Source organism: Budorcas taxicolor, chromosome 19 (assembly GCF_023091745.1).
Source record: "Budorcas taxicolor isolate Tak-1 chromosome 19, Takin1.1, whole genome shotgun sequence".
NCBI classification, from domain to species: Eukaryota; Metazoa; Chordata; class Mammalia; order Artiodactyla; family Bovidae; genus Budorcas; species Budorcas taxicolor.
This window is the reverse complement of record NC_068928.1, coordinates 56,038,505-56,065,915: the sequence shown is the minus strand read 5'-3', so window position 1 is coordinate 56,065,915 and position 27,411 is coordinate 56,038,505. Positions and strand designations below refer to the sequence as shown.

Sequence of the window (27,411 nt, the reverse complement as noted above, 5' to 3'; positions counted from 1 at the left end):
GCTTAATGTTTTCCAGATTCATCCAGACTGTAGCACGTGTCAGTATCTCCTTCATTTTTATGACTAGTGCACCGTGGTATGAGTACACCAAGGTTTAGTTTATCCATCCATCAGTTGACAAGCACTTAGACTGTTTCCGCTATTTAGCTACTATGAACTATGTTGCCATGAACATTTGCATACACGTTTTTTTACGTGGACATATGTCTTCCATTCTCTTGGATATATACCTAGGAGTGGAATTGCTGGCTAGTGTGGTAACCACATGTTTAATATTTTCATGAACGTCAAATTGCTTTCCAAAGTGGCTGCACCGTTTTACAATCCCGTGAGCAATGTCCTCTCCAGGTAATGTTAACAGCCTCAATTGTTTGATTCTATGAAAGTAGAAGGACAAAGATTCTAGGGGGTGAGGTGGGATGGGCATTATAGCAATCACTGTTCCCTGTCCATTAGAGGCATTCACTCATTCAACTAATACTCATTATTTGTCTCAACTGCACCTGTCCTGGTTGTAGGCACAAAAATCCCAGCCCTCCTGAAGTTTATATTCTATCAAAGAGAGGGAAGGGAGAGGATAAACATGGAGAAAAGTAATGCAAGGAAACTGCTTTTTTTTCTTCTTCTTTTTGGCCACACCGTGTGGTATGTGGAACTTCTCCAACCAGGAGTCAAACACAAGCTCCCTGCAGTGGAAGTGCAAAATCTTAACCATTGGACCATCAGGGAAGTCCAGAGAATGGCTATTTTCATTAGGGTCATCAATGATGGCTTCATTGAGAAGCAAAGACGGGAAGGAAGTAAGGACTGGAGCCTTGGCTCTCTGAAGAAGAGCACTGTGCAGATTGAACATCAAGGGCCGAGGGCCTGCGGCGGGAGTGTGCCTGGCATGGATGGTCACAGAACATCCAAGAGGCTGGGATGGCTGGGGTGGGTTGAGCCAGGGGGAGCAGAATGGCAGAGGAGACCGGGAGACGGTGTGGAGGGAGACCCGGATGGTACCACCTGGTAGCCTCTGTAAGGACTTCGGATTTGTACTCTAGGATGGAGGTCATTGGACGGTTTTGACCAGAGAAGAGACAGGATCTGGCTTACATTTCAAAGGCTCACCATGAGATACGGAAGAAGTGATGGATGCCCCTGGGGTTCTGCCCGAGCACCTGAAAAGATAGAGTTGCCAAACACAAAGATGGGAGAGAAAGGAATTTGACAGAGGAGATGTGGTCAGGCCACACTTGAAATGTCAACATCTGGGACTTCCCTGGAGGTCCAGTGGTTGAGGTTCTGCAGGAACCCAGGTTCCTTCCCTGGTCCAGGAACTGAGACCCCACAGCTCAGGGCGTGGACAAAAAAAAAAAGAAGAAGAAATGTCAACATCTGAGTGAAGAAGTTGAATGGAGAGCTGGATAGAAGATTCTTGAGTGCAGGGAGATGTCCAGGCTAGGGATACAAAAACGGGAGTCATCTCAGAGAGGAGGTGAGATCAACAAGAGGCTGACTCTAGAGAGAGAAGGTGCTCAGACACTGAGCTCTGCAGTCCCCCAACCTGTCCAAGCCAAGAAAATCCCCTTGACTTTTAATCACGATGAGATCCATGGGACTTCCCTGGCAGTCCAGTGGTTAAGACTCATGCTTCTAACAAGTCTTAACCATGGGTTCAATCCTTGGTTGGGTGACTAAGATCCCTTGTCCCGCATGGCATGGCCAAAAAAACAAAAAGGTCTCCATCAACTTCCAGTCGACTTCAACCCTCTGTCTCTGCTCACATCCTAGCCCCCTTTTCCTCCTCATCCTACCACGCTTACCTTCTCTCGACCTTTCCATTCTATTTCCTTCTTCCCTGAAAGCCTAGAACCGTCTCTTCCACTCCATCAGGCAAATCCCCTGCTTCCCTTGCTTCCAGGTCCGCCTCACCCTCACCCCATCTCCAGAGCCTTCCCTTGCTCATAACACTTTCTGGAAGGTGAGAGCAGGGGTGCATACTCCCCATCTCTCCTGAGCACCCAGGGCGCCTCTGCTTCTCCCCGACCAGTGGCGGCCACCAGTCTGTCCACTCTGAAGGATCAGCCCCCAGAGGTCGGGAGTTATGCCTGGTGCTGGCTTCATCATGAAGACCACGCTCCACCTTCCGCGTTGGCCTTGTGGGCCCTGAAACCCTGAGCGCAGGGTTGAGTGGCTGAAACCCACAGGCTCACAACTGGGAGGAACTGCTTAGAAACAGAGCTGGTGCCTCAGCAGGACGCCTTGCTGAGCCCCCTCTTTCCTCTTCCAGCAGCTTCCTCCCTCCCCATCAACTTTCCCTGGGCGAACAGGCCCGGGCCCCGCTCACCTGAAAGCCGGAGAAAGAGGCAGAACAACAGCAGCAGGTGCATTGTGTCTTCCCACGGCTTCAGGCGCAGCGCGTCAGGGAGAACCAGCTGCAGCCTCCTTCGCTTCCAGCCCTTCTGCTTTTGCTTACTCTCACTGTCACACTTCCTCCTTCGGTCCTTTCCCACTGGCGAATGATATGAAAAGCGGAAGGAGGCAGGATGGGTGAAATTTCAAGGCCATGCAAGAAGCGATCGTGAATAAGCTTTTGAGAAATACCTCCCTGGCCGGAGCCTGGACGGGTTCTCTAAAAGGAGAACTCTGCTCCTTCTCAGCCTTGAAGGTTGCAGACCTGCTGGGTCTGAGCGGCTTTTACTCAGTCCTTCTCCCGTGGTGGGAAGATTGGGATAGGGGGAGCCTGGTACCCCTGGAGAAGTTGTGGAGAGCCGAGACTGATGGACACAATGGCCTACACGTGGGATTTCAAGCATGGCTGAATGCTCAGGAGCCCAAAAGCTCAGGAATCCTACTTAATCACAGTGGGGCTTGGGCCAAAGTCATAGGAGAGATTCTAGATTCCAGAGATGGGAAGCAGAGGGTGACTAAGTATTAAAACCCAGACAACTGGGACTTCCCTGGTGGTGCAGTGGTCAAGACTCCAAGGGGGCAAGAGTTCAATCTCTGGTTGGGAAACTAAGATCCCATGCGGCTCATGGGGCAGCAGAAAAAATACTTTAATAAATAAATCAATTCATTTTAAAAAAAAAACAGAGTACCCACTAAAAGAAAAGGGCTCAAAGAGTAGGAATATGTGATCAGGGAACTCCTGGTGCAGTGGGCAAGAGGGGCCTCTGTCCTGAGAACATACCAGAAACTCTTATCACTGTGCCCAGCTTACAAGGTAAGCATCTGTGATTATCGATTCTAGCCTGAATCCTCCAGAAATTTGTCAGTTATACCTTCCCGAAGAAACCAGCTCATTGTTCATGGCTATTCACCCCCAGCACCTTACCCCCTCAACACACGCTTTGCAATAACTACTTCTTGCAGTGGAAATAAAGGATGCGCCCACCAGCTTCCCCCATCTGACTCCCTTTCTTTCTGACAACTCTGTGTTGGCAGAGTTGTCATCCTTCCCTCCCCTTCCCCTATCAGAATCCCAGCAAGACCTGGGATGAAGCCCAGAAATTAGGAAAGGACCAGACCTTTCTCAGATTTTGTTCCTGGAGCTTCCTTTGCCGTGTGCCCCACGTACCTGGTGATGTCTTGGGGAGCAAGTGTGTCCCAAGGAGAGATCTGAGCCCCTCATGTCCTTATCAGGAGTGACTAGGTGTCGGAAGGGTTATTTGCACAGGAAAATGCAGCAGCTGATAAGCAAGGGTTTTCCAGGATGTGGCCACAATTGGCTTCTCACATTACATCCTTCCAAGTGGTCAAGTCAGGTCAATGATACAGAGTGAGAACTCGGTCAGCCCTCCGTCCCTACCCTACTGCTCGGCACAGCCAACCTCAGCCTGTGACCCTGAATAGCTATCCTGAGAGACATCTGGTCTCAGCAAACAGAGACATCATTTGGCTTCCAGGGCAAATGACCAACAAGTTAAGTAAGATGGGGCACCCTGGAAAGCAACGGGCACATGCTTTGAGGGGTATGAGGTGATCTTTCCTTTCTTGGGCACAGTCAATAAGAAGCGAACGGTCTCTGAGCTGCTCCAAATTTCAGCCTGTGTCCTGACCCTCTGATCCTGGGCCTTCCTGGGTCAAAAACAGAGATTCTGCTTGGAATCGACCAAAGAGAATTCTCTGGAGACATCCCTGGTGATCCAGAGGTTAAGACACCTTCCACACTTCCAGGGAAGATGCCAATTTCTTTGTATCTTGATTGCGGTAGTGATTACATTGGTATATACATTTGTTAAAACTCTTTCACTTATACCCTACAATGTGTGGCTTTTATTGTACGTAAGTTATACCTCAGTAAAGTTTATTAAAAAGAAAGAAAGAAAGACTTCACCTTCCAATGCAGCCGGTGCAGGTTTAATCCCTGCTCAAGGAGCTAAGACCCCACATACCTCATGGCCATAAAACAGAAACAAAATTATAACAAATTCAATAACGACTTTAAAAGTGGTCCACATCAAAAAAGAGAGAATTCTCTGAATGTCTCTAGGTGACAGCGAGTCTGTTGCTCTACACAAATGCCTGTGGGGACTAGAGGAGTGTCAGGCTATTCTGGGAGCCCCGTGTCTCCGATGACCCATTTGAGGCTCTCCTCCTGGCTTGGCCATCGACATCTGCAGGAGCCTGTTACCTCGCTGGGCTCCCACACCTCCATGTGGGAAGGAAGGGATTGGACGGGTCAGCTGAGATTCCCCTGCTCTGAAGCACCTGTGTGTGTGAGTGAGTCACGTGCACATGCACGTCTGGGCACATGTGTGGTGTGTTCGTGCTTGTGCCTGGGCCCGTGTGTGGGAGCTGCGTTACGAGTGTGTATTGTACTGTGTGTGCTCATGCTGTGTGTGCACAGACGTTGTGGTTCCGTTGGTGTGTTCGACCCTCTGCAACCCCACGGACTGTAGTACTCCAGACGCCTCTGTCCTCCACTATCTCCCAGAGTTTGCTCACATTCACGTGCAGTGCGCAGTGTGTGTGTGTTGATGCGATCGTCGGGTTGTCCTGATGACTAGGAACAGAAACTTGCTCAAGCTACCTCTCTAGGTCACACTGGGCTTACAAACTACAATCTTTTTCTGGACTCAGTCTTTTCAGGAGCTTCCCAGGTGGCACTAGTGGTACAGAACCCACCTGCCAATGTAGGAGACCTCAGAGATACAGCTTGATCCCTGGGGCAGGAAGATCCCCTGGAGGAGGGCACGGCAACCCACTGCAGTGTTCTTGCCTGGAGAATCCCATGGACAGAGGAGCCTGGCAGGCCCCAGTCCATGGGTCGCAGAGAGTCAGACACGACTGAAGCGACAGTGCACAGGCAGGGGGAGCAACCCCTGTATTGAAAGGGCCGGTTTCACTGGGTCTCTCCCACTCTGGAATAGAAGATCCACGAGATGGCAGTTGCCAGGCCCACTGGAGAATTACAAAACCAAAGTCTAAACGAGGTGGACCTGACGGAACTAAGACTCTCAGTGGAGGAGCAGACGCAGACGGTGCTTAGCCAGACATCAGGGACCAGAGCAGACAGCCGCCCAGAGTCCAGGCGCCAACGCTGGGCTGAACCGGTCTCCCTCTGGGCTCTGCCACTGGCATGACGACGGCTCTCCTCACTGGGGCTTCAAGCTTCTCGCTTCTTTGTGAAAGTGAGGAAGAGGCCACGAATCTGATGGAACTTAAATGTCAGCACCCCTCACTTGCCCAGGCCCCTATATCAAATTCTGTATTCATATTTCAGGATTCTTTCTCCCACTTTGTGTGTGTTTGTTATTTATTTATTTGTGTGTGCCAGGTCTTGGTTGTTGCACCTGAGATCTTAGCTATGGCAGGCATGTGGGATCTAGTTCCCTGACCTAGGATCGAACCCTGGGCCCCTGGGTTGGGAGCGCAGATCCTTAGCCACTGGACCAGCAGGAAGTTCCAGGATCCTTTTAAAAAGGGCCTCCAACGTTGTATGAGCTTCAGGCCTGGGATAAATGGTCCCACCCTGGGTATCCATCCCTTGACGCCAGAGCTCTTCTCACAAAAAAGGAAGAGTCTCTTCCCCTCTCTTTGAGTCTGGACCAGACTCGGGACTTACTTTGCCCAAGAAAATGCAGCAGAAGTGATGGTGTGCCGTTTCCCAGCCCCAGCCTGCAGGACCCTCCTGCATTTCCTTTGTTCTTATGCTTCTCTACTTCCTCCTTGAGAATGCACCAGGCTAACCAGAGGATCAAGAGCCACGCTGCTCTGGCCAACAGCTCACTGACTCCCAGACACGCAAGGGAGCCCAGCTGAGACCAGAAAGACCTCCCAGGCTAAACCGCGGCCTCACAAACTTGCTACACGCCACTGAACTTCGGACAGCTCATTGCAGTGTTATTGTGATTGAAAACTAAGACGACCCCACGAAATCCAGATCCACCCAACAGCGGCTGCCTCATTCTCCACTCAGCAGCTTTAGCTGCCCTGCGGTTTCTGTTCACTCCAGTCCCCTCTGCCCTCTGACTTTTCCGTGCAGCTCTTCACAGATGGCCCGCACTGCCCCTGCTATCTCAACACCTCACCTCACCTCTCCCTCTAATGTGGTTCAGATCAGAAGGGCCCTTGGACCACTAGCCATCCGTGGCTTGTGATTCAAAACTATAAGTTGCTCTAAGCTAAGAAAGCAATACAAGTTCATTTCAAGAAAATAAATTGTGAAATACAGATAAGGTTAAAAAAAAAAAAAGGATATAATTGCCTTCATCTCATCACCCTGAGATAATCACTTTTAACTTTCAGGTTTATACTTCACCAGTCTTTTATCTCTTCCTGCAGAAAAGCAAAGTTATTCCAGAAATCAGGAGGGACACTAATGTGTGAGTTCATATCACTCACTTCTCAACAGATTTCCATCACAAACACCATCTCCTTTGAGAAAAAGATGTCCTATAAAACAAATATCATCAAGAAGTTTGGTTTTAGGGAATTCCCTTGCAGTCCAGTGGTTAGGACTTGGAGCTTTCACTGCCAAAAGCCTGGGTTCAATTCCTGGTCAGGGAACTAAGATCCAGCAAGATACGTGGCACAGCCAAAGGAAAAAAAAAAAAAGGATGGCTTTAAAGCTTTGGAGGGCAGAACCAATTCATGTTTCTTTTTGGTAGAAATGTCTCCAGGGACTAAAATCAAAAACTCCTCTTGGTCACATTGGAGTTGCAGACTACAGTCTTCTTCAATTTGCAAAAGTAATGTGTATTCATTGTTGAAGAATAATGAAATACAGAGGAACCCAAACAGTGCATGGTAAATCAGTTCTAATGCCACCCCAGAGACAACCACTGTTGAATATAAGTATATGTTTCTATTACCAATTTTGTGTTCTTTTCTTTAGAAAAGCAGTTTATTTCAGGTTACGTAAAGGATCACTCCTGTATGACTTTACTTCATCAATTACTTTATTACATTTATTAGGGATTTTTAATACAGAAAAATTCCAAAAGTAAACAAAGCCAGTAATGCCCACTTTGAAATAATCCCAGTTAACATTTCTTTAAAAGGTAATGCAAACAGAGTTTTTTCAAGTGTGGGAGAGACAAAAGGAAAAAGAAAATTCTCCTTTCCAACCCCACCTCACCATGTCCAGAACCTCAAGGAAACCATTGTCAGACTCTGTTGCCTCTTTTTAAAAAAAGCTTATGCAGGGACTTTCCTGGTGGTCCAATAGTTAAGACTCCAAGCTTCCAATGCAGGAGGCATAGGTCTGATCCCTCGTTGGGGAATTAAGATCCCATATGTCACATGGTATGGCCAAAAAAATTTAAAAAGTAGATTTTAAAGCTTATGCATAACTAGAATATGCATCTAAGTGAAGTACACGTAACTCATCATACAAACAAACTGCTCTGCCCCTTCGTCTTTTGCTTAATAATATAGTTTTTTCCAAACAGCACATACAGATTTTCCTCATTCTTTTATCATTTACAATATTACATTGCATGTAAATTCTAGAGTTCATTTCACCAGTCCCAACTACTGGATTATCTGCCCCTACAAGCACTAAGGTGAGCAGTCCTGTACATATATCTTGGTGCACTTTTGGAAGCAAAGCCCTAGAACTGCTGAGTGGAAAAAAAATTGGCATCCGTAACTTTGATCAGTTCAGTTTAGCTCAATCGCTCAGTCATGTCTGACTCTTTCCGACCCCATCGACTGCAGTACGCCAGGCCTCCCTATCCATCACCAACTCCCGGAGCTTGCTCAAACTCATGTCCATCATATCAGTGATGCCATCCAGCCATCTCATCCTCTGTCGTCCCCTTCTCCTCCTGCCTTCAATCATTCCCAGCATCAGAGTCTTTTCCAATGAGTCAGTTCTTCACATCAGGTGGCCAAAATACTGAAGCTTCAGCATCAGTCCTTCCAATGAATATTCAGGACTGATTTCCTTTAGGATGGACTGGTTGGATCTCCTTGCAGTCCAAGGGACTCTCAAGAGTCTTCTCCAAGACCACAGTTCAAAAGCATCAATTCTTCGGCGCTCAGCTTTCTTTATAATCCAACTCTCACATCCATATGTGACTACTGGAAAAACCATAGCTTTGACTAGATGGACCTTTGTTGGCAAAGGAATGCCTCTGCTTTTTAATATGTTATATGGGTTTGTCATAGCTTTTCTTTCAAAGAGCAAACATCTTTTAATTTCATGGCTGCAATCACCATCTGCAGTGTAACTCTGATAGATATTGTCAATTGTTCTCCAAAAGGCCCTAGTGTAGACTCCCACCAATGGTATATGTATATGTGCCTGCTTCCCCAAGTCTCAGCCAATGTTGACCATAATCAAAGTTTCAGCGAAGCATTCTATATTATTTTTTATCAGTCAGGGTTCCCCAGAAAAACAGGGCTAGTAGGAGATCTTTCTATAAAGACAGATTTCGTCTACGCAATTGGCTGATGCAACAGTGGGAACCAGCAAGCCCAGCCTCTGTCAGGCAGGAGCCAGTGCTACAATCTTGGGACAGAACTTCTTTCTCAGGGAAAGCTCAACGTTGCTCTTAAGATCTTTCAGTTAACTGGATAAGGCAAATGTGGATTATTGAAGACTTACAAGCCACCAGTCCCAACTGCAGAACTACCTGCTCCTACAAATGCTGCAACGAGTGGCCTGGTATACCTATCTTGGTGTACCTTTGCAAGCGGAAGTTGGTTGTAGATGTTAGCCACATCTAAAATATCCCTTCATAGCAATATCTAGATTAGTGTTTGATTGAATAGCAGGAACTATAGCCTCGCCATGTTGACACCTAAAACAAACATACCTACCCAAGAGAAATGAAAACATATGTCCACACAGAAACATGTAATAATAGATGTTCATAGCAGCATTATTTATTAGTAGCCAAAAAAAGTGGGAACATCCCAAATACCCAACAACTGATAAATGGAGAAAACGAAATGTGGGATAGCCGTATAATGGAATATTATTCTATAACAGAAAGGAATTAATTACTGCTGCATGCTATCACATCGATGGACCTCAAAAACAGGATGCCAAGTAAAAGAACCAGTCACAAAATATCACATATGGCATGTTTCCGTTTATATGAAATGCTCATAAAGCCTCTCTATCCATAACCTTTGCTTATTTTTCTATTGAGAACTTCTTTTGACAGCTCTTGATATTGCTAGGTGTTTAACCCTTTACCTGGCACGCGCTGTGCTGTGTCAGTCGCTTCAGTCTCATCCGACTCCTTGCGACGCCCCCAAGACCTCAGCCCACCAGGCTCCTCTGTCCATCTTGCCAATATTTTCCCGCTGTTGTTTCTCATTTGATTTTGTTGCTTTATCTTCTAATGACCAGAGTATTTTTTTTTTCCTATACAATCAGATCTATCGATCTTTTTCTTTATGGCATCTGAATTTCCTGTCTTGTTAAGAAAAAAAAAAAAAAAAAGGTTGCTAAGAACCACTGTCAGAGCCACAGTAACCACTCCATTCATCTTGGTTTTCTAAATGTTCCCCTGAATCACAAAATCACAGGAAAGCAATGTATTTAGACACCATTAGCCCGGCTCCATTGAGAGGCCTCTACGGAAGTGAGAGTAGATGTCAGGCCCCGGCTTTTAGCAAAGATCGATACAGAAGCTGGAGGAAAATCTTCGCATCTTCTGCAACATTACAAATGCCCATTTTGTCATTCAGGCCTCTTGTGTAAGGATCCATACAAGAGATTCCTCTCAGCAGCTCACGCCAAGAGAAAAAGTACTCACTGATTGAAAGGACTCAGGCATTTTTCCTGGCAATAAAGTACCACACACTCCATCTGGCTTCCCATTTCATCTTGACTGCCAGGAAATCCAGAACCAAATGGAAGCTCAGACGCAGGAGAAACCCAACCTCACTTTGGGGAATTTATGCCAGGCATGATCAGGCAGCATTGTTAACTGCCCTCTGGTATAGCGGTGTGCAGGCCCACATGCTTAGTCGTGTCCGACTCTTTGTGATCCCTCCCATGGACTGAAGCCCACCAGGCTTCTCCATCCATGGGATGGATGGGTTGCCATGTTCGCCTCCAGGGCATCTTCCCGATCCAGGGATCGAACCCATATCTCCTGCACCGGCCGGTGGGTTCTTTTGTGGACGAGACACAAATAGGGACATAAACCAAATGACAAGAAGAGAGAACAAAGACACTTGTCTAAACGATGGCAACGCTAACCCAGAGGTTTCTGTCACAACCACGATTAATTAACATTTCCATACATGCTCCCAAAAGTGGAGGTGCCCTGGAAAACCCAGATCTGAGGCTTCTCTGAGCAGTGAAATTTGGAGCACACCCAGAGTAACTTCAGGAAAATCCTGGCAGCTGTTGAGTGGAGACACTCCTTTGTGCATCTAAGATAATAGATTAGCCAGACCCCTCCCTAACATTTGGGGGACCAGGGCTAGCATACAAATGGCGGCCCATATACCATGTGTCTCGATATTTTAACAGTCTAAAGCAAGCTAAGAAAAGAATCTATCAAATCAGCGTTTCCCTGATGGTTCAGTGGTTAAGAATCCACCTGACAATGCAGGGGACTGGAATTCAATCCCTGGTAGGGGAACTAAAGATCCCACATGCCTCAGAGCTACTAAATCTGTGGGCTGCAATTACTGAGCCTGTAAGCCACAGCTAGAGAGTCCCTGTACCGCAAGGAAAGATCCCGTGAACTGCAACTAAGACCCAGGGTAGCCAAATAAATAAACACATATTTTCTTTAAATCTATCAAATCAAATGCATCTGGACTTCCCTGGTGGCCCAGGGGTTAAGACTCCATGCTTCCACTGCAGGGGGCGCAGGTTAGATCCCTGATCTGGTAACGAAGGGGCTTCCCAGGTAGCACTAGAATCCACCTGCCAGTGCAGGAGATGCAGATGTGGGTTCAGTCCCTGGGTTGGGAAGATCCCCTGGAGGACAGCATGGCAACCCACTCCAATATTCTTGCCTGGGAAATCCCATGGACAGAGCTGCCTGGCAGACTACGGTCCATAGGGTCCAAAGAGTCAGACATGACTGAAGCGACTTAGCACGCATGCATGCTGGTAACTAAGATCCCACAAGCCACACAGTATGGCAAAAAAAGAAAAAAAAGTGAATCTGACCTTCCTACCTTGACAAAAATACCTCCCTACCAACACAGAAGCCAGATTTGAATATATCATTCTCAGAAGTTCTGCTCCGAGACATAGCAGCCTAGTGACAGATGTCTCCCTATCCTCAGCCCGCCGTCCACAGACGTTCCCCTGCCCTCCCCACTCCCGCACATTCCACACCCCAAGGCCCTCAGGAGAGTGTGTATGTGAACACCCAGCCTTCACACCCAAGCTCTGTCCACATCCCAGCAAACAGCCACCCCTTGGCCATGACTCAGGCAACACTAGCAGTTAGCTTGGAACAAACTATAGTCTATAGCGGGGACACAAATCTTTGAGCTCCATGGACCACTTATTTCACGGGGAGGGGCACAGCCAGATAAAGACCAGGCATAAAGGTGGCCCTGGGTTTCAGGGGCAATCATTCAATTTCTAAACTGATCGGCTCTGAGCTCTCCATGGTGGCCCAGAAAAAAAGTTTTCCCCCATCGTCAACTCACTCCTAACATGATCATCTTCATGGAGTTGCTGTTTTTAAAAAGACCAGCCCAAGCACATCATCCCTCCCTTGCCTCCGGGCAGAATTCCACTGGATCTGAAATGCTGAACCCCGTCACCCTGGACTGAGTCCTCACTGAATCAGAAAAGGTCCCAAGAAAAGGGGACTGTTTTCACAGGAGAGAAGAAGGTGATGGTAACTCTTTACCCTGGAGAGGGCAAGGATAAGGGCAGAAAGAACGAGAATCTGTCCTATCTTTTAGTAAAAATGGTAGATGCAGATGGACAGACTGACCCCTCACATTCTGGAATATTCTCTCTAGGAAGCACTTCTTCCAGTTTGAGGAAGTTAGATTTGAGATGTAAATTATTAAAGCCACTGCATACAACAAACAAATGGAGTCTTTTCACCAGGGAGGAAATAAAGGAGAAGAAAGAGAAGCCGCTCAGTCGTGTCGGACTCTTTGTGACCCCACGGACTATAGCCTAGCAGGCTGCTCCATCCATGGGATTTTCCAGGCAAGAGTACTGGAGTGGGTTGCCATTTCCTTCTCCAGGAGGAAATAAGAACTGAACAGAATTTGGTTCGGGAAGTGGGACTGAGGGACCGTGGTCAAAGAGCGTCCAAAGGCAACATCGTGAATGACCCCTGCTAGTGATCCAGTGCCATGGTCTGACCCAAGGAGGCCCTGTCGATCTCTACAGTTTCTCATTTTGTTTTTTTGTATTTTTATGGTTTTATAAGTTGAGGTAAAGCTGGCATCTCCCAAGTCTTTCCAGCGACCCTGAATGCTTGCCTTTGGACAGTGGCTACTGTCTACTTTGAAACTAATGCATTTACCCAGCCATTCATTCATCGAGGATCCACTGGCTATCAGCCTCTGAGTGCATGTTTATTTCTTCCCTATTGCTTATGATTTTCTTTCAGGTATTGCACCTGAATTTCCAGGTAATTCTCCCCACTACTTCCTGCAAGTACAGAAGTAGCCAGACCCTTCTTTCTCAGACTCTGTGTCCCTTTGAAATGTTATCCTCTCCAAGGCCAAGTGCATATTCTTCCCAATGTGTATATCCAGACATCCTCATTTTTTTCATTCTATAGACTTTCCCATAAGGGAGACCCCCAGACACAGGTATTCCAAGAAGCAGATGCCAAAAGGGTTAGGAAATGTTCAGGGATTTTGGACTTCCCTACTAGTCTAGTGGTTAAGACTCTGAGCCTCCAACAAGGGTTTGATCCCTGGTAGGGGAAGTAAGATCCCCTATGCCTCGAAGTGTGGTCACAAAAAAAAAAAAAGTGCAAGGATATTATTGAGGGAAACACCTATGAGAGCAATGGGGTGGGAGAGGCAGGAAAAGCAGTCAGACTGTGATGAAGATGTCGACTTTAAAAAGATGCACAGCATGAGAGTTGTGAGTTAAGTTTCATTTGGGGCAAAATGACTGCAACCCGGGAGACAGCACCCCAGCTGGCTCTGAGAGACTGCTCCAAGGAGGTAGTGGGGAAGGTGAATATGTGTGATTTTGGTGAAGGGGGAGTTCGTGCAATTGCGCACCTATTTTACAAAAGGTATGTTTCTGCTAGTTACGAGGAGCCGATGTCACCGTGAAGAGATTTAGTGCTTTCCTAGATATGAAGAGATGCGAGGACTAGGGTCTTGAAATCAAGTCCTGAAAGTATCTAACTATCTAAAGACCTGTGCCACCAGTTTTTCTGGAGCACATAGCACCCCATTCTTCACCCTGAACTCCCTTCCGGGCATCTCAAAGGTCAACAGCTGCAGCAACACCGGATTCAGTCTCCACAGAAGCAGATGTCAGATGCCCTCGCACGCATGCATGCTAAGTCGCGCCAGTGGTGTCTGACTCTATGCGGCTCTACGGATCATAGCCTATGTCCATAGGACTCTCCAGGCAAGAATACTGGAGTGGGTCGCCATGCCCTCCATCAGGGGATCTTCCTGACCCAGAGATCGAACCCAAGACTCTCATGTCTCCTGCATTGGCAGGTGGATTCTCAGTAAAGAGTCTACCTGCAACATGGGAGACCTGGGTTCAATCCCTGGGTCAGGAAGTTCTCCTGATGGAGGGCATGGTGACCCACTCCAGTATTCTTGCCTAGTGAATCCCATGGACAGAGGAGTCTGGCGGGCTACAGTCCATGGGGTCGCAAAGAGTCAGACATGACTGAGTCACTGAGCCCAGCACAGCGCCACCTGGGAACCCAGCAGATGCCCTTGGGAAGAGCCAACTCATGGTTGACCCGGGTCTGTCCCCAGGTGAAGGAGGAAGAGCAGGAAGGTTGGGTAGATGTGTGCAAGGCTACTCTGAAGTCTCTGGAAGTTTCTGCAAAACTGCAAGAGAGTCCAGGAGCCAAAGCTGGCTTTTAGGGAAGTCTTGCTTCTCCCAGGAACAGACCAATGACGGCCCGCAGAGCGCAGCAGGGAGACCTCAGTCAGCAATGCCCTTGGGGCTGGAAGTCTGAGAGGCGCATTCTCAAGGTCACCCGAGAGATTGACTTGGGTTGACACAAGATTTCCTTCATGCTTTCATGCCACGCTCAGCGGTTTCACTAGGAAATCCAGAGCTTGGGGTGTGTGTGTGTGTGTGTGTGTGTGTGTGTGTGTGTGTGTGCGTGAACATGTGTGTGTGCATTTAGAAGGAGCCCACTCCCACAGCCCCAGAACCTCTCAGCCCCCTCTGTTGCTCCGTTTCAGACCATCCTGGTGGGGGACAGCGGCGTGGGGAAGACCTCCCTGCTGGTTCAGTTCGACCAGGGCAAGTTCGTCCCGGGCTCCTTCTCGGCCACCGTGGGCATCGGATTCACAGTAAGCACTCTGGGCTTGGGGGCCCTGCTGGGCCTCTGACAGGGTCCCGGCAGGAGAAAGGGGGACGCTCACACTGGGTCATTCAGGAGGTTTAATAAAACAGCTTATTAGCCGAGGTGCAGGCAGGGGGTGGGGAAACCAGGAGGGAAGTGGCAGGGCCCTTGGACAGTTTCAGGGCATCCATCCCACCCGAGGTCTGAAGAAAGGGAAGAGGGAACCATCAGCAGAACCAGAAACAAAGAGGGCTGTGTACAGAGGGCTGCCCTGACCCCAGTGGTGGAACACAGCCACCGTCGGAGCCCACCCGGGAGGCATCCGGGGCAGGAAACTGGCCCCTGTCCCACACTGCTCCCCTCCTGCTCCCCGTCCACCTCCCCCTGGGGCTCCCCATGACCGAAGACAGCTAGAAGGCAAGGGAGCATCCTGACATAGATACAGGGCAAGAAGAAGCCCAGAGAGGCAAAGAGGCAGCTTAAAAATTGCACAGAAGTCCTTGGAACTTCTCTGGCGGTCCAGTGTTTAAGACTTCGCCTTCGCATGCAGGGGGTGCAGGTTCGATCCCTGGTCTGGGAGCTAGGGTCCTGCGTGCCTCGTGCCAAGAAACCTGAACAAAACAGAAGCAATATTGTACCAAATTCTTCATGTTGCTGTTCAGTCGCCCAGTCATATCCAACTCTTCGCGACTTTATGGACCGTAGCCCGCCAGGCTCCTCTGACCGTGGGATTCTTCAGGCAGGAATACTGGAGTGGGTTGCCATTTCCTCCTCCAGGGGGTCTTCCCGACCCAGGGATCGAATCTGCATCTCTTAATCTCCTGCACTGGCAGGCAGGTTCTTTACCACTAGTGCCACCTGAGAAGCTCTTTATAAGACTTTAAACTATTCATAAAACTTTTTTAAACGGTCCACATTAAAAAAAAATGTTATACACATGTCCAAACTTGGCATTGTCTTGTGGATCCTAGGGCACTGGCAGGTCAAGGGTTAAAGTTCAGGTTTTCACACTCTGTCTCTCCCTGAACACACCACGGGGGAGAAGCTCAGATCAAGGAAGCATCCTCAGGTTTTGTCTATTCTTAGCGCCTCTGCAGGCAGCAGAGCGCTTCCTCTAGCCCACATCCTTATTTCTCTCCCCTTTCACTATGCCTGCCAGCGGCTGGCAGCGACCTTGAATCCTGGGGAAGCCTTTGGAAAGCTTTTTGGCCCTCTCTTGGATGGTGGCAGGTGCAAAAGGGCCTTCTTTAGGGGTCCCCAGAATCCTAGTATCTGGAGACGCGGAAGGACAAATGTCATTTCTTGGGCAGCATGGGTGTTTGTAAGGCCAGCCTCCCAGACCAAACAGAGCACCAGGCCTGGGAGGTGCTGGGACACAGCAGAATCATGCTGGCGGGACCCCCCAGAATCTGGACTTGACCACTGGGTCGCCGTGCAGAAGGCAAGGGACCATGATGGAGCACAAATGAGAGGCTGGCCAGGGTATGTGCCAGCTGAAGTTCAGCCGCAAAAACCAGCACCCAAGACTCCTAGTGCTGCGAGCAGCGAGGCTGAGTCCAGGAGGGGCGGGGCCACACTCGCAGCCCCCAGGCTTTGGACCAGGGTGCCAGAAAGCCGACCAGGATGGGGGTGCCAGGCGCCCTCCACCGCGGGCCCACATCACCTGCCCCTCAGCATGCAGGGCACGTGTGTGCCCACAGTCACCCTCCTCACTCACTCCATCCCTGCACTCCCGCGTGTCAGAGGGTGAGAGGCAGAGAGGGGGTGGGGGAAACTGATTCACACTCCTCGGAGGCTCAGGGGTGGGACCTCTAACGTTTGCCACCAGCCTGGTGAGAAAAGCGAGGCGACTTGCCAGTGTGAGAAGGAAGAAAGCGAGTGGCCATCAGCGCACGGGCCGGGCCCGCCCTCCCTCCTGGACCTTGGCTGCGTGCTTGGCCCTGGTTCGGACCTCAGGACAAACCCACGGGTAGCTTATGCTGCATCAGGGCCTGGGGGCCCGATTCAGGCCTGAGTCTGGGGTCTCCTGGGTCCAGTGCGTGGCCTGGGAGCAGACCAGGCACACACCCTACCCCTCAGCCCACACTGGCCGTAGAAGGTGGGATGACAGCCCATGACAGGGGCCACGGCGAGGACACGAGACTAACCCCGGGCCGGGCACCACGGCCCAGCTCCACACAAAGAGGCCTGCAGCATTCATTGGGAAAACACTGGTCTCCTCCACAAGCCCCCTCCCCACTCCTCTGGCTAGCGCCAGGGACTTTCCACTCGTTTCCTTCCCAGAGACGGGTCTCCTTCCAACCCTCTGCTCAGACCAGCTGGATCTCTGCCCAGCAGCTGAAGTCTCCCATGTCCTCTGACACAGGGGCTGGAGGACATGGGGGTCTCCTCCCAATATCAGTGGTCTGGGGGCCCCCAGAGAGCTGGGCTGCCGGACACTTGTTTGTCCACCTGTTGTTTGCACATTGAGACACTGCTGACAGCTCGTTGTTGTTAAGTCGTTAAATCATGTCTGACTCTTTGTGACCCCATGGACTGCAGCACGCCATCCTCCCTATTCTTCACCATCTCCCTGAGTTTGCTCAAACTCATGTCCATTGAGTCAGTGATACCATCTGACCGTCTCATCCTCTGTTGCTCCCTTCTCCTCTTGCCCTCAATCTTTCCCAGCGTCAGGATCTTTTCCAATGAGCTGGCCATGTGCAAATGTCCTGTGGCCAGCCCTGGCTGTGGTCAGAATTCCTGGTAGCTGGTGGGGGTGGGTGGGTGTCCTGTTGACCCAGCTCATTAGGCTGAGTGGAGCCTGGGCAGCAGGAGAGAGGAGGAGTCCTTGACCTTCACTTTATAGGAGACAGAGGTGGGGAATTCCCTGGTGGTCCAGTGGTTGGATTCCGTGCTTCCACTGCGGGAGACATGAGTTCAATCCCCGGTTGGAGAAATAAGATCCCACTTGCTGCATGGCCAAAAAAAAGTTAGTAATAATAACAATAAATACAGGAGACAGAGGTGAGTGGGGAGACCACTGGGATCTGCCCCCAGGCCCCCTCTAGAACCTCTGAGCTCATTGCTTCTGGAAGTGGGACCTGCCCAGGTCCTAGGTAGATGGCTCTCAAAGCAAGGTCTTTGCCAACTCCTCTGTCATCAACTGCACCAAACTGGTGGCATAGTCCTGTGGATGAGTTTACTGGGGTGTGAACACCCACAGGGTTCACACAGCAGTCTCCCCAGCCGGCTCCCTCCCCCTCAGTCAGGTCCTCCTGGCTATGTCTTGTCTCAGTGTCCCCTAAACTCTCCAGTCTTGCCTGAACACAACTGTAACGTTCATCTTTCTAAAGCCTCATCCCTGGTCCCCACCACCTAGCACCATCAGTGGCTCATCTACTGCCTTCCAATAAGTTGGAATCCGTCCTCTGCTGGCCAAGGTCTGGCGCGTTCAGTCGAGTGGTTTCCAAACACGCAGGTAATGCACATAAAAATCTCCAGTTTGCCTGCAGTCATGGATCCCAAGCTCGCCCACGCGCACGTGGGGACCGGCGGTCAGGCACCTCAGACTCTGATGTAGGTATTCTCCCAGCTCTGCGGGTTTCTTGCCGCCCCCTCCGCTCACTCCCCCATCTCCTGAGTGCCCTCCTCTGAACAACCATGAGGCTTCATGCAGCAGCATCACTTCCGTACTGGGAGGTTGTGTCAGGCTGTGGGGTGTGACTTGTGTACCGGAGGAGGTCAGGGAGATTGGTTAGGGGTAAAGTGTGGGGTGTGTGCCTTCTGGACTTGGGGGTGATGAGAGGGGCTGGGGTCATTGAGAGATACTGTATTCAGAGGGTTATCTCTATCTCTAGGGAAGCTGTGAGATGTGGGGGTCAGTGAGGAGGGTGTCTGTGCAGTGATGTAGCATGCATGTTGGGAAGTGGTGTTGAGTCCTGTCTGTGACCGTGAAGTGGTGACACGTGTTTGAGGGATGTGAGATGTGTGTGTTTGCAGAGGGGGTGAGGCATTGTGTGTCTGTGGTATGATATGAAGGGCACCCATGCTCACTGATAAAAGCGGTGCATGCAGAATGATTTGAGGTGCTTATGTGACTTGACTTGAGGTGTGCATGACGTGAGCAGTGTGTGTTTCTGTGGCCTGGGTGGTGTGTATGATTTGAGGTGTGTGTGTGAGGTGTGTGCATGATGTGAGGTATGTATTTGTGGTGTGAGCCGTTGTACGTCTGTGCTGTGAGCTGTCTGCTGTCTGTGATGGGGTGTGAGGTATATGTGTGCCTGGGTGTGACATGTCTGTGTGTGTGTGTCACATGAGGTGTGTATGTCTGTCATATGAGGTGTGCACATGTCTGGGTGTGAGGTGTCTCTGATGGGGTGTGACGTGTCTCTGTGTGTGTGTACATGAGGTGTGTGTGTCTATCATATGAGGTGTATGTGTGTCTGGGCGTGAGGTGTCTCTGATGGGGTGTGACGTGTCTCTGTGTGTGTGTGTCTGTAGGTGTGTGTGTCCATCATATGAGGTGTGCACATGTCTGGGCGTGAGATGTCTCTGATGGGACGTGACGTGTCTGTGCGTGTGTGTCACGTGAGGTGTGTGTGTCTGTCATATGAGTTGTGTGCGTGTCTGGGTGTGAGGTGTCTCTGATGGGGCGTGACGTGTCTCTGTGTGTGTGTCTGTGGTAAGGTGCTAGGAGTGCGTGGGGTGGCGTGTGCCCGGTGTGAGCACTCAGGGAGATGCAGGCTGCCCCAGCGTGTACACAACACTAGAGAGGCCGTCAGGAAGGCTGGGCTCCCCAGAGGCTGCGTCCTCCATCTGCTCTCTCCGCCACCCCTCCTGTCTAAAGACACTCCCCGTCTCTGAGTGGGCTGTGCAGCCTCCCTTTGGGGCAACACTTGCCACCCTGGCACCTCCCAGCTCGGAACATCCCTGACCCCCTCTCACTTCTGCCTCCCTGGAGGCTGCCCTTGAACACCCCACCTGATGCTGCAGTGTCCCAGAGGACAGCATGTGACATACTGTGCACACAACACTGCCCACAGGCCCCAGACCCGGCAGGCCAGACAGACACAGCCCAGAGGAGTCCAGCCGGGCCTCTCTGCCATGTTAGTGGGCTTCATGCCCCACTGCTACCAAGCTGCCCACAGTGGAGATGCAGCCACACAGCGCTTGTATTTCTCTACCATTTCCAGAGCATCCACACCAATGGGCAACTTTCTCCATCCCAAACCTGCCACAGGACAAAGACGGTCTTGCGGAAGCTGACACAAACCACAGCTGGAGGCCAGAAATCAAGGCATAGGCAGGGCCACACTCCCTCTGAAGGCTCAAGGGAAGGCCCCTCCTCGCCTCTCCCAGCCTCTGGCAGCTCCCGGAAGCTCTTGGCATTCCTTCACTCGTAGCTGCAACGCTCCCAGCTCTATGTCTGTCTCCACACGGCCATTTTCTCCATGTGTCCTCTTCTGAAAAGGATACTATTCACGTTGGATTGAGGGCCCACCTCCTCCTCCCTAGACAGCGTATTAAAAAACAGGGACATGACTTTGCCTACAAAGGTCCATCTAGTCAAAGCTATGGTTTTTCCAGTAGTCATGTATGGATATGAGAGTTGGACCATAAAGAAGGCTGAGCACTGAAGAATTGATGCTTTTGAACTGTGGTGTTGGAGAAGACTCTTCAGAGTCCCTTGGACTGCAAGGAGAGCAAACCAGTCCATCCTAAAGGAAATCAACCCTGAATATTCATTGGAAGGACTGATGCTGAAGCTGAAGCTCCAATACTTTGGCCACCTGATGCAAAGAACTGAATCATCAGAAAAGACCCTGATGCTAGGAGGGATTGAGGGCAGGAGGAGAAGGGGACGACAGAGGATGAGATAACTGGATGGCATCACCAACTCAATGGACGTGAGTTTGAGCAAACTCCGGGTGATAGTGAAAGATAAGGAAGCCTGGCATGCTGCAGTCCACAGGGTTGCAAAGAATCGGACACGACTTAGCAACCGAACAATAACCTCTCCTCTAAGACCTCTTCTTAAATAATTATACCCGCAATGACCCTACTTCCAAATAAGGTCACATTCTGAGTTGTTAGAGCTTAGGACTTGAGCTTCTCTCTGGGAAGGGGGGAACCACAATGCAACCCACATCAGCCTGGTTGGCAGAGGAAAGCCAGAGAGGACCAGACCACATCCCCTCTCTCCTTCCCCCTCAGTCATCACCCTCTTGGGCTGAAACCCTGCAGGGCTCCTGTGTGAGCCCTCAGGACACTGAATGGACTGGGGCGTTATTTGAGACCAGAGCCTGCGACGCCCAAATAGCAGGCAAGAGGGCACATCGGCAGGGCTCTGTGTCCTCCCTGCTCGCGTCCCTCCCTATGTGGCATGAGGTTGTGGCACACCCACTTCCGGAAAACAGCTCCTGGGACTTCCCTGGTGGTGCAGCGGTTAAGACTCCGCGCTTCTAAAGCAAGGTGGGTGGGTTTGATCCCTGGTCAGGGAACTAAGATCCCACATGCTGCACTTTGAGGCCAAATAAATAAATAAATAAAAACAGTGCTCCATGGAAAATAGCTCCAAGTGATGCCTAAAGTTACAGGGCAGGAGGCAGGTGTACACATACAGTCCCCACGAGGCTTATGGTCGCCCGTAAGCCAGGCCTGCCCCTTGTCCCTCACCCCCAATACCTCATTAAAGAGGTGCAGGGCCCCTGCCCCTCTACGTGCCCCTCACCCAGTCCCTCTGTAAAGTACCCACCCTGTTCCATGGCAACCTGACTGCACTTATGTAGGATTTGGGATCAGGTAATTGAATGGTGGGATAGCATCACCGACTCGAGGAACATGAGTTTGAGTAAGCTCTGGGAGTTGGTGATGGACAGGGAAGCCTGGTGTGCTGCAGTCCATGGGGTTGCAATGAGTCGGACACGACTGAGCGACTGAACTGAATTGAATTGAATGGTTAGCCCAGGCCAGGGCCCCTGAACTTTGCTCTGGACCACCCCTGGACACACTCTTGGTCTCTGTCAACAAAAGCAGGGGGATTCCTGGGAGGTCCTGGAGACTCAGCTCAAACTGATTCACAACTTTATGAATTCATTTGGTACCAGGCTTTAAGACCTACTAGGTGCCAGAGGGGAGGGCCACACGTGGATAAGGCTAGTCCTGCCTCGAGGAGCACCTGGATTGGGAAGTGTGCCGGAAAGCTCTCCTGGTAGGGGACACTCTGGGCACAGCCCAAGAGGTCAGGGGGGAACAGGGGAGGTGTCCAAGTCCAAGCACCGGCCGGGGGCCCAAGCAAGTGTGCTGCATAGTGAGTACCCCTCGGTCGGTAAACACAATTACATTCGGATGACGTCGAGCTAGGGCCCACTAGCAAAAGCGAAACTGCCTGCAAGCTGCGCTCAGAACGCAGGCGTGCTCTCGAACCCCGCGCCGCGCGGCCCAGGGGCGTTTCCACTCTCCCCGGACCCCGCCCCCAGTCCCCCCACCCCAGCCACCTGTGGACCGCAGGCCGGATGGAGCTCGGGCGTCGCCTGCCGGCCGCGCTGGGCAGCCGCAACCCGGGCGCTAGCCCGCGGGTCCCAGTGATGCCAGACCTTCCCCAGAAGGCGGGGTCCCCAGGGACAGCTCCCCGTGGAACCCTAAACCTGGCAGCTGGCGGCCTTGGGGAGCTGTCCTCGGCTGGATTTGGCCTACGCCCTCCGATCGGTGCGGCTCTAGGAGCCTGCCTGCCCCCTCGAGAGCTGACTCTGCGGTCCTGCGCGCCCCCGCGGGACAGCCAGCTCCCCGCCAGCGTCGTTCAGGTGGCGGAACGGAGGGAGGAGCCTGTCGGGGTCCCGGCCTGGGGCGGTGGAGGGGAGAAGGAGCGGGCGGAGCTTCAAGCGGGGCGTTTCCTGCCTGTCCCTCGGCCGCCGCGGGCCCCAGCTCACCTCTGGTCCAGGGACATGACGGGCACGCCTGGCACCGCGGCCACCCGGGATGGCGAGGCCCCCGAGCGCTCCCCACCCTGCGGGCCGAGCCACGATCTCACGGGCAAGGTGGGTGGGCCCCGCGCCCAGCGCTGGGGACTACGGTGCCGGCTCTGGGGGTGGGGGGCCGGGGGCCGCCCTTCCCCCCCCCCCCCCCCCCGCCCCCAGCCCTTCTCTGGCTGCGGCTGCGCTGGACTCATCCCATCGCCGCTCCCCCACCCCCGACAGCCCGGTCTTCCCAGAGTAAGCGGGGGAGGGTCGAGACAGCCCCCGGGCCCATGCCAACGTCCAGGGATCTGGGAGAGAAGAGAGGTGCGTAGGAAGTACTGAGTGACTCCCCACCCGCTGAGGACCCCAGCCCCATTTCCCTCTGCCTCACTTCGGCCAGTGCGAGCCCCGGGGAACCCCGGGCTTCTCGCTAGCCCCTGAGCCCACAACTCAGCGCTTGTGCGCTGGGAAAGACACTCAGAAGGGACTCCCCCTGACGGCGGGGAAACTTGCGCTTTATTGCCCTTCTCCCAGGGTGGACTAGGAGCCCAGCTGCCCTCAGGTGCGACCCCTTCCCCCTCCCAGCCCTGCAGCCAGCTGCGCACACCTTCTGGGCGGATGTTGCTAGCCAGAACAGTAGACTCACCTGGGAATTTTTTAGACCCTGAGAATGATGGGAGCAGTTAGGCACTAGTATCCCACCTGGGAGAGTTTAAGTCAGCTCTCTGGGCCTGGTTCCCGCTGCGGGTGGCCCTGGTCGAAGGAGGTGGGGTTGCTGGTGGACACTGAGCAGTCTGCCCTTCCTCTGCACCCTGGGAGCAGACAGGAACCGGGATCTCTGAAAGAGGGAGCCCAGAGCTTCCACTCTTCCTCCCTAGGGTAGAGTCGGGGAGAGATGATGAGGGGGCCGGCTTGTCTCCTGTGGCACGACCTTGAAGGAGACCTGCCTTTCTCGGTGCCTTGCTTTCCTCCCTCCACCGCCCTCCCCCGCTTCTTTCAGGGGAAGCTAGTCTGCAAGTCACCAGCCCAGAGCCGTTGTTGAGATAGGCGTCCCAGTGTGGGCTGCAGGCAGGAAGTGGGCCCCCAGTGTGTGCAGGGGAGGGGGAGCCACTGAGAACCAGTCCTGGGCCATGGGGCACTGCCTGACCTCCTTGCTTGACAAGCCAGCTGGGTGTTTGCCTAGGAGGTGGCGAGGCTGGGCAACTGTTTGTGTTTGGTGGACTTGCCTGGCTGGGTGGGTGGCTGGCATCGCTTGCTCAAGGCAGCTGTGATCTCTAAAGTACACAGCTGCTTGCCTTCCCTCCCTCTCTCCCTCCTGCCCCATTGGGTACTAGTACCCAGGAACCAGGGAGCCATGCAGGCTCCAGAGAGCTCCCCAGCCCCCAGCCCACTATCTGTCCAAGAAATCATCCATCCTTCCTTCTAACCCTGTGGGAACTGCCACAGAAAGGTTAAGGGATCTTTCCAAAATCCCCCAGTCACCCATGTACAAGCCAGGACCCCAGCTTTCATGTACTTCTGCTCAACTGGCCATCTAATCCCATACCCATGGTCACAGCAGGAAAGCCTTTGGGCTCCATGGTCAAGGTCAAGGCCCCCCAAAGAACTCAAACCTTAGTCCCTGCTCCACTCATTAAGCATCTCTTCAGCCAGTTGGAAAAAATTTCAGCTTTAGGTCTCAACCCCTGTTCTCTGAGTTTGAGGAGTGTCAGGACAGATGGATCCCCTCCCTGGCCCCACCCTACCCCATCCCCAGAGCAGAGGAGCAGAGACTGGCCAGACAGTGAAGGGACAGACACACGCCCACACACACTCTCTCCCACCCCACCCCTGCCCCCCCGTGCCAGTTTGCAAGCCATTTGTCCCACTTGGGAGGTTACTGCGGAAAGCATTTCAGGCTAAATGTCTCTCTGCTTTAGTATAAATTTCAGCCTTCCCTAATTCACGCAAGGCTTTTACAAACATAAGATGTCATTAGGAACTTCCAAATAAAGGTGACCAAAAATAAAACACTGGAACACGAGCAATTTTAGAATATGCCTTGGCAACTGACAGAGGCCTACCCGCCTCAGATCCTGATACCCTCCCTTGGGTGGGAATCCCTGGCTGAATTATTAATGCTTCTCTTTCTGGCATGGTGGCCCCACTCATGTATGCATGCAGGCGTGGAACACACAGCAAAGGACGGGATCCCAGCGTGGCGTGGTAGGGGGCCAAGGGGGCCAGAATCTAGACGCATGAAAAGTGGTTGTTCTCGGGGCCACAGAGCACATTTGGGGGCCTCTTGGTTCTGGGGTCTCAACTCGGGCATGCCAGAAGCCAGATGAGGACAAGAGGGTCCGAGGGAGCAGCTGGGAGGCCAGCAGCAGCCCGGGAGAGTGGAGTAGAGCAGGAGGCAGCAGGCTTTCCAGAAGCAGGTGCCCGCTCAGGGCTCAGCATCCTTTCCCGGCCCTCCCTGGGAGCCCAGAGTCTTGCCCCAGCGCCCCATTAACTGCCTCTGCCCCCATCTCCTAGGTGATGCTTCTGGGAGACTCGGGCGTCGGCAAAACCTGTCTCCTCATCCGATTCAGAGACGGGGCCTTCCTGTCCGGGACCTTCATAGCCACCGTCGGCATAGACTTCAGGGTGAGGTGGCTGCAGGCTCCTCCTCCTAGCGGTGAACCAGGGGTCACAGCTTCAGGCACGGGGGGGCTGTCCTCTGCTCCCTGCGCTGACCCCTGAGGTCTGCAGTGGCTCACCCTAGAGGTGGCCAGCTTAGAGGAGTCTGGGCTTGCGGGGATCCCTACCCCCCTACAGAATGAGAAATGAGAGATCTGAAAATCCTGCCCCTGAGCAGGGCAGACACACCCCCATGGTGTGAGCCGGCCTCTCAGGCAAGACGTGAGGTCAGCCGGTCTTTCTGGAGCTCAGGGCAGCGCCGCAGGGCGCGAGGTTGAGGAGCCGGACTGGTCCTATGGAGAGAGAGCAGCAGCCAGCAGCGTGCCCCGTCACCGGGATGAACCCATCTTGGGTTGGCATCAACAGATTGGCATCGGGGTTGCCGAGCACTCTGAGCACCGCACAGCCCCAGGGGCCAGGAGGCCTCAGGCCTAACCCTGGCAGCGGGGCTCTCAGAGGCCGGGTGCCTCCTCCCAGTAGAAGGGGAAGCTTCACCTAGCGGAAGAACCAGTGGGCGACCAGGGCAAAGACAGCCCTGCAGATCCGTCCGCTGAGGTCTCCGAGATGCTGGTGGGCACCTCATCTCGAAGAGCTACTTCGCAGCGCTGAGAGTGAGCCCCAGGAGAGGCAGACAGAAGCAGGGAAGAGGCAGGACCCCCCGCCCCCACCCCAGGGCTCTCAGCCTGTGTGTCCTGCTGAGCCCTGGGGGGTGGGGGCAGGCACGTTCTCAGGCTCCCTTGCCTTGGTGTGTTGTGAGAAGGAGAGACGGTGTCCACAGACGAGAGGACTCTGAAGTCGGGCTGCCTGGGGACAGAGTCCCCCTGCCCTGATGGGGCGATCTGACTGGAGACATCTCCGGGGCTCGTCAGACACCCTGGCACCCTGGGGGAGCGGCCAGACAGGGTGCCCGCTGTTGTGCAGGATTCAGCAGGACGCAGAAGCCAAGCCGCCTCCCCCGCCCCCTGCACCCACCTCTCCGTCTGCCCTTCTCTCTTTCAGAACAAAGTGGTGACTGTGGATGGTGTGAGAGTGAAGCTGCAGGTGAGACCAGAGGCTGCGAGGGCTGGGGTGGAGGGGGTGGCGGTTCAAGGACACGGGCGCCTGCCCAGGCTCTTCACCCACCCACAGGAGGCCTGCGGCCCTGGCCCTCAGCCTGGGGTAATTTCCTGTGGGGCCCAGGAGAGGAAACGGCTTTTGTTTGTTTGATGTCTGCAGAGAAAGCCGTTCCCAGGCCCCTCTCTTCTGTCAAAGGCAGCAGCTCCAAGTGCCTTCAGACAAGCTCAGGCTTGCTGCAAATCCTCCCCGGTGTCACGGGCCTCACATGCTCTAGGAGGCTAGACACCCCTAATCCCTGGACGTCACCACTCAGGGCAACAGCATCAGATGAGAACAGAACTCATTAACTCGTTAACTGCCACCATCTGGCAGGTCACCAGGCGCTCACAGGTCCCTGAGAAACCAAAGAACGAAACCTCTCACCTCCCGCCCCTCATACCACAGCAAGGGTTTTCTCTGCCGAGCACAGAGCTTTCCCGCTTCTGACTGTCTGTCCTTCCCTCCCTAGATCTGGGACACGGCAGGGCAGGAGCGGTTCCGCAGTGTCACGCATGCTTACTACCGAGACGCCCAGGGTAAGGGCCTCCGGCACGGCGCCACTCCCCAGCCCGCCTGTAACAGTCACCCTTCTGCCCCAAGTCCCTCCGCCCCGTGTGACCTCTCTCTCCCCCTCCAGCCTTGCTCCTGCTGTACGACATCACCAACAAATCTTCCTTCGACAATATCCGGGTAGGTTCTCCCTACCTACCACTCGCCACTCTCGGGAGCCGGCAGGGCAGGACCGCTTCCTACTTGTGGGAATGGGTGGAGCCTGGAATACTGCTGCCTCACTAAAAACCCGAGCTGTGACTCAGAAGTAATAAATTCCTCGT

General features: G+C 52.5%; 1 protein-coding gene across 1 annotated transcript in view; it reads left to right on the top strand.

The window, feature by feature from the left end:
- Positions 1 to 27,411, top strand: part of RAB37 (RAB37, member RAS oncogene family) — a 64,082-nt gene that overhangs the window by 34,786 nt on the left and 1,885 nt on the right. The window contains exons 2-5 of the mRNA XM_052658212.1: positions 14,785 to 14,895; positions 26,483 to 26,524; positions 27,048 to 27,114; positions 27,216 to 27,268. Of these exons, the coding sequence (XP_052514172.1) occupies positions 14,785 to 14,895; positions 26,483 to 26,524; positions 27,048 to 27,114; positions 27,216 to 27,268 (273 nt within the window). The remainder of the gene's footprint in view (positions 1 to 14,784; positions 14,896 to 26,482; positions 26,525 to 27,047; positions 27,115 to 27,215; positions 27,269 to 27,411) is intronic.